This window comes from Fragaria vesca, linkage group LG3 (genome assembly GCF_000184155.1).
Source record: "Fragaria vesca subsp. vesca linkage group LG3, FraVesHawaii_1.0, whole genome shotgun sequence".
NCBI lineage: Eukaryota > Viridiplantae > Streptophyta > Magnoliopsida > Rosales > Rosaceae > Fragaria > Fragaria vesca.
The window spans coordinates 20,528,432-20,538,684 of NC_020493.1; the positions used below are offsets into that span (position 1 = coordinate 20,528,432).

At 37.0% G+C, this 10,253-nt stretch overlaps 2 protein-coding genes across 2 annotated transcripts; one reads left to right on the forward strand and one right to left on the reverse strand.

The window, feature by feature from the left end:
* The first annotated feature begins 533 nt into the window (after positions 1-533).
* Positions 534-7,161, forward strand: LOC101301766. The gene is made up of 14 exons (XM_004295966.1): positions 534-861; positions 1,242-1,298; positions 3,284-3,388; positions 3,866-3,920; positions 4,216-4,312; positions 4,517-4,730; positions 4,831-4,987; positions 5,068-5,105; positions 5,421-5,490; positions 5,566-5,664; positions 5,761-5,786; positions 5,903-6,764; positions 6,874-6,923; positions 6,992-7,161. The coding sequence occupies exons 1-14, from the start codon at positions 534-536 to the stop codon at positions 7,159-7,161; spliced, it is 2,328 nt and encodes a 775-aa protein (XP_004296014.1).
* Positions 7,162-7,542: 381 nt separating this feature from the next.
* LOC101302055 (two-component response regulator ARR3-like) lies at positions 7,543-8,500 on the reverse strand. The gene is made up of 5 exons (XM_004295967.1): positions 8,398-8,500; positions 8,081-8,157; positions 7,908-7,983; positions 7,729-7,801; positions 7,543-7,636 (listed from the first exon to the last, which is right to left on the reverse strand). Exons 1-5 carry the CDS (start codon positions 8,498-8,500, stop codon positions 7,543-7,545), a joined length of 423 nt encoding a protein of 140 aa, XP_004296015.1.
* Between the last annotated feature and the right edge of the window lie 1,753 nt (positions 8,501-10,253).

Here is a 10,253-nt window from a genome sequence, read left to right on the forward strand (position 1 = left end):
TTAACTATTATTTTCACCTTTTGGTATTGCTAAAAATTTCAAAATACCCTTTTCAAAAAAAAAAAATTTCAAAATACCACCCAAAGAGAAGTCCCAACAAACTCGAATTTTCAGTCTCGAAGATCAACTGGATTTTAGGAGTCTTGGTAAAATAGGAACCATTACAAAATGACCAGAAGCTCATAAACCAATCTCGACCACTTTCCATTTTCTTTATATTTGAGCCCATGACCCCAGATTGAACGACACTGCTAGCTAACGAACTAAACACTAAATCAATGAATATACCAACTGAGTAGGAACCAATAAATGTTTGGTCGAAGTCGTCGAACGCATAAACACCCTCGAGAACATCAACCGCTCAACAACCTTAGCCGCCACTTACTTGATCAGCAACGCCATCCGTCCATCACCAACTACTAAGATGTTCAAATGTCCTTTATACCTAAAATAAGAGTGAAGCTCTAGTTTCTCTCTCTCCATTGGTCCTGGGCTCTTTAGAAACCAAACATGTTGGGCCCAAGCCCTGACAAATGGGGTTGGGCTCGGGTCAGGCCCCAAATTCCCAGATGTCCGTTACTTGGCTGATCACGCGCCAAATCAAATTGGTTAAATGCAGCAAAACCGAAATTCCAAAACCCCCTTTTGCTTTCTTCTTCTCCATGTTCAATCTGAACCCCAAAACCACTCCACGCTACTTCGCTTTTGCCCTGGTTCTTCTCTACGTGTCGTCATCGCCGCCGTCCTCATCCTCATCATCGCCGCCGTCGCTCTCCATCTCCGGATCGGAAAACCAAGCCTCCGAGTGGCACCGAATCACCGAGTCGGTGATCTCCAAGCGCGCACTACCGAATTTCACAGGTAACTAATCTTCTGCTCCACTATTGATTCGCCGATTGTGTTTGATTTTAGCTCTGATTCAGTTTTCAATTGTTCTCTCACAGATCCTCTCCCTCCTTTTCGATTCTAGGTTTTTGAGCTCGGGAAGCTTCGGAAGCTGAAGCGCGAGCTTCGGGATTGTACCCTAGCTTGATTCGGTAAGCGTTTTCTCTCGGATTTCATGCGGAAGTTGTTAGGTTTCTCTATTCTTGTGTGCATTTTGGTCGTTGATTGGCTCAATTTCACTGTTACTATTTTCCTTTCGGTTTTTGAAACTGAGCATTTTTGGTACTTTTCGCAATTGAATGATTGGTGCTTCCGATATTGACGAGTGTTCGATGTTAATCCTTGTGGAAATTCAGATTGTATCTTCAATAATGTTGCAATGGATGGGAGGTTCAAGGAGGAAAGTGAATACTGTAAGTGTTATTCTAGTTTACAGTTACCGGTTGTGACTGCGATTTCGACTATAGCCTTTGTTTTACGGAAATCTTTTGATACACCTTTATCGGTCTGGAGTTTTGGGAAGTGTGCAATTCTTTGTCTTAATCAGTATCTTAGTTATCTACTGTCTTGGTTCAATGAAAGGGAAGGGAGAGATGAAAGTAAAAGGAAAGATATACATGAAAAAAGTTACATAGTAGATTCTGCTACATGCTCTAATTCTAGTCTACTAAAGATTTCTAAAGTTACATCCGCTGTAGTGTAGGCTGGATTCAGAAAAAAAAATGATGCTGATATTATGTTCTGACATGTTTACATTTGTTTTATGCATGGTAAATCTTGATTGCACCTGGGAATCTTCAGTCGAGGAAGTCTACACTGAACAGGTACAGAAACATTCCTTACTTTTTTCCCTGGACTCGTCTTTTTCAGTATAAATATTTTTAGTAACGCAGTGAAAAGCAAATCTACAGCACAGAGGTCTAATTAGTATATTGGTATAAAATAACATGGTTATCTTGCAAAGGCTTGCTATTGCAAGATATACAAATTTGGCATTTTAAGTGAATTTCTGTTTCTTGAAGAATAATGCTGTTGACCTCGGACTCATGGTTAAAGCTTATACGTCGTAGAGGTTTAGCAGTGCATGTTCTGACCCTTCTTTTTGTAAAGGCAAAAACAATATTTTGAACAACGAAGGCGACAGCAACAGCATCAGCAGCAAACAAATGGGATAGAGAGCTTTGCATATGGTACACAAACAGCTGGGAAACATGACAAAGAACATCAGTCACTGGATATTATCAGTTTACTTAACTTGTCAAAAGTTTGCCAAGAACAGAAATCTGCTTGCCCCAATGGTACACTTTTAACAAAACTAAGAAAGTCATTAAGAGCATTTACAATTTGTCTGCAGTTACATCAAGAGTTGTGAGAATTCAAGTTGTGGGATAATGCATATCCTAGGGACTCCATTAAAGTGGGGGTTACATACGTTATCTGTTGATCTATGATACGTCTAGAAACTAATAGATTGTCAGGGGCAAATAACTCAAAAGTCCTGAGTCTGAGATGAGCAGTGTTGTGGCACTGCAACTAAAATTGGTTAAAGTTAAATCTTTGCTATGATTTTGTGACATACAAGTCCTGCATTCCGCACAACTTCTTGAATAAACCATTAAGTTTTTCCATTTTGTTTTCTGACACTAACATTGAATCAGTCTATATTTCTATGTGATCTTTCCAACAATTTATCTTTTTAACAAAGTTTTTTTTGTTATTTTTTCCCCTCCATTTCATACTTTTACAACCATATAAGGAAGGGAAGATATAGAAGTCAATGCTTCAAGAGTGAAGTATGATCTCTCAGAGGATCCACAAACAGTTGCTCCAAAGACGGTTGCTCCTCCCACTTCTGTTAAATTTAACAAAGCAAGTATGCTTTCTACTTCATCTTCTTACCTTTTCATGTTTCCCCTTCTTTTATCTGACCATATACATTTGTACGACATAACTGGAACAAGCTGTTTTAACAACTTGTTTATTATATGCTGAAACAGGACCTGAGTCAGGCTTTCATTTGGAGGTTGCATCTCCAAAAAGGTGATTAATGTGTCTGCATGATTGCTTTTCTATACTTCACCCTGTCATATAGAGCTGATGGATATTTTTCATACCAGGCCTATCTCTACTGCTTCTGATGACCATAGAAAGTCTTTCAAGGAAACGTATTCTAACCCACATAACTCAAGGACACCTCTTGAGCAGTGTAAGTAGAAATTTGTTGAATACTTCTTGGACTTACCTATGTTTTTGGCTTTTTGTTATACCAAAAGAGTGAAGCTGTCACAGAAATTTGGTCATAGTGCATTAAAAGTCACTTTCTTCCTTGTTATTATAGGTTGTTATATATAGCTCTGAGCCTCTGACTAAACTTTTATAGCGAACTTCTTCCCTTCAGTTTCAGAATCTTGCGTACTTGATTTTTTCGGCAGTGATGGATTGGAGGATGACCACGTAGAAGGAAGTCCAGTCCATGAAGCTCATGTTGCATTTTCAGTTGAAGGTATCATCTTGCCAGTTCAAGTCAGTTGTTTTTTTTATATATTTTATTTCCTCATATATATTATAAAAACTACTTTTCACCATCGGTTCGGTCAAATTTTGTGGTCTGTGAAAGCTCGATTTGAATGGAAGTGTTTAATGATATTTCCAATCCTCTGGAAGTAAGATGAGGGGTGGAAAACTGGTTGGCATTAGGATTAGGTTTAATCCCATCTGTCGGAATGCAGCTGTTTTTCTTCTCATGTTAGCTTAACATTTGATGTCTTTACATGCATCATTCTTAGTCAGAGCTCTCATAGCTTGGTCTGTTTTATTTGTCAAAGAAAAGAATAGAAATAGATGGTTGTTTGATTGTTTGTCACACAATTGACATAATTATAACTTCTACTTGTAAGGTTAGGCTTTGGCATCCATGAGATCTAATAAAATTTCATTCTGGCATTGATAAACTTCTGAACTGCTCATTCTTACCTATCAGGTTTGGGAAAAGTGGGAATGGAAACACCCGTACATTCACCAAAACAGCCTGGAAGGTAACTATTGATACCCTTGTTTGTCAGCTGTTGTCTTTTCTTTTATTATACCTTTTCTTTTCTCTCGTTAAAGAAATAATATAAGCTAAGGTTGTTGCAACCCGGCCAAATTACTACACTTCTTGTATTGAAGTATTTCTTGTTTTCAATAAAATGGCCTTCACCAATTTCATTGTCAGATTTGACTTAAGTACTACAACTGTGCTGCTTACGTTGGTATCAAAGTAAGCAGTCTAGGTTTGGATTGAAGATTCTAACTAACTATATCTGATAGCCTAATTTGTTATGATTATAGGACCTTTTCCTATGATTGCTCCTCACCATTACATGGGACAAGGAAAGTAAACTCATTTAAGAACCTGAAGCGTCTGGATGATATTGAAATTGAAATGGTGAGTCATGATTAATTCTTACGTGGTTACCTAATCCTTCAGTATATATTCTTTTAGAAAGTCTCTCGAAATGGGCTAGCTGTTATCTTGTTATAATAGTTTGTCATATAGAATGGTTCATGCTGCTTCATATTTGTTTACTGTTCTGCTGCTGTTTTCATTATGATTGTGACATACAGGCTTATGATGTATTGCTAAATGCAGGACACAGTAATGCAAGATGTCACTATGCCCCTTACTACCAATGATTTAGAGTTCTCTGTGGATTTAATGGAGTCATTCAGTAATCCAAAGAACAAATTCTCCACTTTCAGAAATTGCACACGATATGATGGTCATGATAGTAAATTTGAAACCTATTATGGAGGTAGAAAAATATTTGACGAAATGGAAAGCAGCTGCAAAGATAGATGGGATGGTAAAGTAACTATCTTCATTTGATTCTGCTGCTGGTTATTTCCTTCTAACAGATGTCAAATATATATAGGCTGATATGACTTGTTTTCTATCTATATCAGGTAGGCCTAAGTTCCTTGAGGAAGACTCTTTTGATTGGGAACATTATTTATCATTGAAAAGGCCAAGTGAAGTGAACCATAGATCTGTTGATAATACGATGCATAGAGGATTTGGGATGCCAGATTTCACTTTTGAAGAACCCTTTTCCGCGACAAGGTATTTATTAATTTCTTACCTCTCCTACTCTAGTTTAAAACTTTTAATATATTATACTGTCTCTTCTTCCTACTGTACAGGTTTTGTTCAAGTATAACAGACAAGTTCAACATCTTAGGTGCGCTCTGTCTCAACTCTCACTTGAACAATGCCTGAAGAATTATAATCTGCTGTATGTTATAATTTTTTTTTTTTGGGGGGGGGGGTGGGGTGTGGGGGTGGGGTTGTTCTGACGGCATAGTTTAGTTTCAAACCTCAAACTAATTTTTACTGGTCCATCTGCATTGCGTGGGATTAATTTTTGTCACCTCAATGATAATGCTAAAAATTGTTATAACTTTTTTCAATACATAATGAAACTGTTTGCTGTATCTATGGTTTTGCTGTGCTGGTTTTTTTATCTGATGTTCCTCTCTCATGTCTCTATCTTCAGAGTCACCTTCATACTCAAAGCACCCAGTACTAGAGAACGATCTTGATTTTATGATTTCCAATGGGCACAGGTATGCATACAGACTGACGTAAGTACCTATCATGAATGCACACACACTTAAGATTTGTGTCTTGGTGATATGCAGACAGCATATAGGAGGAAGGGATTTTCAAGGTGTAGCGAGCCTACCTGATTGGTCTTGCTTTGTGAATGAATATGATAGGGATAGTGCGAGCCTGCTGAGGTATTAAGTGGCTGTGACGTCTTTTGTTTCACATTGATTTTGTGCCTCACCTCCATGGTTGACCCACGTGTATTTACCTTCTGTGTGTTTTGTCAGTGAAGAGTCATGCTCATCAAGTGCAGGTATAAACCTATTGCTTGAAAGTAACAGATCATGTAGTATTAGTTTCTGGTATTGCCATTTTCATAAGCTTATTTTATTTAACCGAAACTACTCTTGTTGCCATAATTGATGTTAGTGAGGATCAGTGCAACTGATGATTTGCTGCCAAGTTCAACCAGAAACCGCAGCAAGAGAAGACAAGGTGATTCATATGCCGACCCTGAATTTACATATCATGTGGACATAACTTCTAGGGAAATTACACAAGACAGAAGCAGGGACTTTTTTCAGCAGGAGAATGTGTCACATAGTTCAGGAAAATGTAGAAATATATCAAAATCATCGAAGTTTAAACCCTCCCACCACTCGAAAACTCATTTCCAGGAAAAGCCAACCCCAAACTGTAATTGGTGGTCTGAGGAAAGATACATGCCAGTTGATATAAATTCGGGTTCCAGTACTTTCCATCAACATTCCTGTCCGTCAGGCTCCAAGCCTTTGTCTCGAGATCCTTTCCTTGCATTTAATTCCCCAAATTTCCAAGCGGATGCCAGATCTTCACGACACTGTGAACCTGTTGCAAGCTCACCTTCAGTCAGTTTTATCTCCCAGAAATTTGCATTTCATGACTGTCCTCCTGTAACCTCTAGCATTCAGTGTGGACCAACAAAGCCAGATCTTTTTCCATGTTCACATGATCAGACCCCATCTCCTGATTTGTCAGCACAGGAGAGTTTTAGCAAGGCCGAGGAGGGAAAATCAAAATTCCTGCCCGAAGAAAAATCTAGGCAGGAGGAACAAAAGGCTATCCTGAAGAACTTGTTCACAGTAAGTGAAGGTGCAGCAAGTGCTTTACAATCAAAGAACACGAACAGTGAATGCAAGAACAGAAAGGATGCAGATTCAGGACTAGAGGAAAGTATAAAAACAACCGATGCAGAGGCATCATCGTTTCTTAAGAGTCCAGATATATTTAATAGCATAGTGGATGAAAAAGTGTAAGGTTCACAAAACATAAAAATAGCTTGTTCAAGTTTTTTTCTTTTTGGCTTTTCACTGTCTGTACTTCATTCATAGTTCATACTGAGAGGTTTGTATTGTGGCCAGAGAATCCCATCACTCTGAAATTCCTCTTCCATGTCGAAGTCAGAACAAAGGTATGTAAATGTTTGTTTAGTTTTCGGTTACCTAATCACTAATATGATTCATTCACTTGTTAATTCAGAGATGGAAGATTCTGAGCCTCAGGAAATAGAGAAGGAAAGTAAACGACAACGTGAATTCGTTGACTCATCTTCTCAGGTTATGATGCTTCAGAGCTATGTTCTTCAGTTTCTTTGTGTGCAGAAGGTACTGAAGGATGCAGCTGCACAGAATAGCATGAAGAAAATATAGCATCTTCCGCATCAATTGTGCAGGATTTAAAGATTCTCCTTGTTAATATCATATGAAGTGTAATCAATAGATGAATTACAGATCAAGAAATTTGCAGTAATTTGGAACTTTTGGTGCTACTGGAAATGCTATATATCTAATATTCGTTATAAGAGTAACACAAAGGAGCAGAACTAAGCAGAACTAAGCTAGAGTTCTTTCTATTGTATACAAATTAAATGAAAAACAAAACAAAAACGTTTATGATGAATCAAGCAAGGTTTTAAGTATTGATATGACTGTTAGCTGTCTGCTATTTTTTTTTGTCTTTTTTCTTTTTCTTGTATAAGCTTGGACTTCATAGGAAATCAGAATCATCTTCCCACAAAGAGCATCCCCTCTTCACTCGTCCTTCGTCAGATTGCATCTCAATCTTTTAACATCCGATTGTCGGAGAGGCTTCAGCAAGAACTCTTCAGCTCCTTCCTCAAGGCACCTATTCATGTCAAAAAAAATTAAGGGATCGATGAACTGCTAAACAAAGAAGGTTACAATTCGCATAACAAATCTATTTCTAGTGCAAGTTACTTTTCAATTCGAGTCTGTATGTTCTCGGATGATACAACAATCACAGGTATCTCCTTCGCTGTTGGTGATTCCTGTTTAGATTGGGAATAGTTTAGCGTCAGATGATTAGTCACTAGTTAAGAGGGCATATACAATATATATGTAAATATATATTTATTAATCATGAATTTTACAGTACCTTAATTTTTTTAGTAGTTCGTACCCCGTCATTCCTGGCATGCAGTAATCAGTGATTATCATGTTAACGTCGGAAACCTGCAAACAGATCATTACACAAATTGATTAAATCCCACAGGGACTGATAAAATTTTCGACATGAAAAAAATGCAGAGTAGAAGTAGCTGCCACTTACGGTGTTGGAAAAGTTCTGTTGTCCATCTGCCAAACCCAACAGCTCCAATGCACCATGTGCATTCTCTGCTGTAGTCACTGCCATGAACACAAGAGGAAGCCAAATATCAGTACTAAAGCTAATCTTCTAAACATGGCAAATATCAAAGTAATATATAGCACTAGCAATTGATTAAGGAGAAACCTTGAGAGAGAGACAGATTAAACAAGCAGCATTAGCTTAACTAATGCCGTGAATCAATCAACAAGACTCAAACATGAACACAAGAAGAACATGATCTTGCGAAAAAGGGTATGCGAGTGATCAACAAATAATACCTTTGCATGAAGAATTGGTGAGTAACCTCTCGATGATTTTACGGTCCAAAATACTATCATCAACAGCAAGAACATGTGGCTTTGCATCACTGTTTAACCCCATTGTTACTGCAGACATTCTCCGATCTAGCTCTCAAGTTAAGCACACAAGAAACCAAAACAGAAGAAGAAGCGATCGAGTTGGATGAATTGTAATGCAGAGAGCCAAAGTATTGCAGAGCATATATAGCCATACCAGAGATATAAAATTAGGCAAGAAATCATATAAGCACCGATATTTCGTCATATTTTTTGGTGTTTCTGATATGATATTATTTCTGCTTGATTATGAACACATATACATTATCGTCGAAAGAGGGTGCTGATCTTCCCTCTTCAGATATTTGATCCTGGGAGATTTATTTCTATCTTATTACTATGAAAAATAAAATAAAATCCTCTGAGATTTATGATAATCCACTATTCCAGCTCATCGTAAGATTCAGTTCGTCTTATAATTAGTTACTATATTTAGTTGAACGCTCAGCATCTATATTTTCACCAAAACGAAACCACGAATAATATTCACCATAATCCTAAAATATATGCATGCATGCATTCATATTCGATAATGGGATTGTACATCATACAGATTGGATTTTTGTTTTTATTCTTAGTGTATAGATTTGGAAAGAATATTTGTTGTCGTGATTAATATACAAGCATGCATTAACTATTAGGATGGCTTCCAAGCCTGCCTCGAGCTCTCGATCTTAATTTTGTTGTCTTACTATTTCTGATAGCATATTCCAGCCTAGCTTGAGGAACAAGTCGAAACTCTTCAATCATGTATCTTTATGATATCTCATTGTTATCTATTAATAACTATAGATGATCTTAAATTGATTCAGGGAATAGCTGCAAATCCTTACAACTGGAAGCAAAGAATATCCATTCTATACAATTTAAAAGATCTCTTCAGTGTTCTAACAAATATCCTCTTCTAATAGGATTGGAGATGAACTATCATATTGAATCCATAGCTAGCCTTTGGTTCTTGATTTGATCACATTGAGTAACTAAATCAAATTGAGGATGTGATTATGTTTATGTAACCACATGCAACATGTGAGTAAATAATATGGCTTTGATGAGAAAATAACAAAGAATGGCATTGGTAGCAAGTGGAGGCTTGAGCATATATAACAAATATAAACAAAAGTTAATAGTGTACGTTTATATATATATATGGAACCTACCAATCATTTGGGGAGATCTGCCTAAATATTTTTACTTTTTAGCGCCTATTTGGCCAACTCTCCATCGTTTTTCTTTGGCTGAATGGTCTATACTTCCACGACGCTCGTCGGTACTAATGTCGCAGCAAATAACAAGTCTAAAGAAGTGAATGAAGGTAAATCATCTAAGAACTTAAGAACAAACTCAGCAGACCTGAAAGGCAAAGTTCCTAGATGTGATTCTACTCTTCAATTCTTCGGTCATTGTCAAAGTTTTAAACATTCTGATAATCGTACGCTAATTATCAGATTGAAATATCAATTTTTGAGTCTTATACAGTTTTATCATTTTAAGGTGATTAGAGGATATTTTGAGTCTTATATTGTCTTGTTTAGAACTTTAGGTCATCACTCTTTATGTCATATACTCATACCCCTAATAGACAAGTAGTGAGCTAAGAATTGATCAAAAATTCAAATAGGGTGCGTCTATTGCCACCCCACAAACCACTTTACTCACCTCACATTCTCTTCACACCCCATTTATATATTTTTAATTATAAATCTATTTTGTTCACCCATTTGTAATACCTAAAATACTATTTTCCTAATTTTACTTTGTTAATCCATTTACAATCC

Coding starts and splice junctions, on each gene's coding strand:
- LOC101301766 (XM_004295966.1), top strand. CDS start 534: ATGGGGTTGGGCTCGGGTCAGGCCCCAAATTCCCAGATGTCCGTTACT. Junction 3,921..4,215: donor TCACCAAAACAGCCTGGAAG/GTAACTATTGAT, acceptor TTATGATTATAG/GACCTTTTCCTATGATTGCT. Junction 6,765..6,873: donor AGCATAGTGGATGAAAAAGT/GTAAGGTTCACA, acceptor TATTGTGGCCAG/AGAATCCCATCACTCTGAAA.
- LOC101302055 (XM_004295967.1), bottom strand. CDS start 8,500: ATGGGGTTAAACAGTGATGCAAAGCCACATGTTCTTGCTGTTGATGAT. Junction 8,158..8,397: donor CACCAATTCTTCATGCAAAG/GTATTATTTGTT, acceptor TGTTCATGGCAG/TGACTACAGCAGAGAATGCA. Junction 7,802..7,907: donor CGAACTACTAAAAAAATTAA/GGTACTGTAAAA, acceptor CCCAATCTAAAC/AGGAATCACCAACAGCGAAG.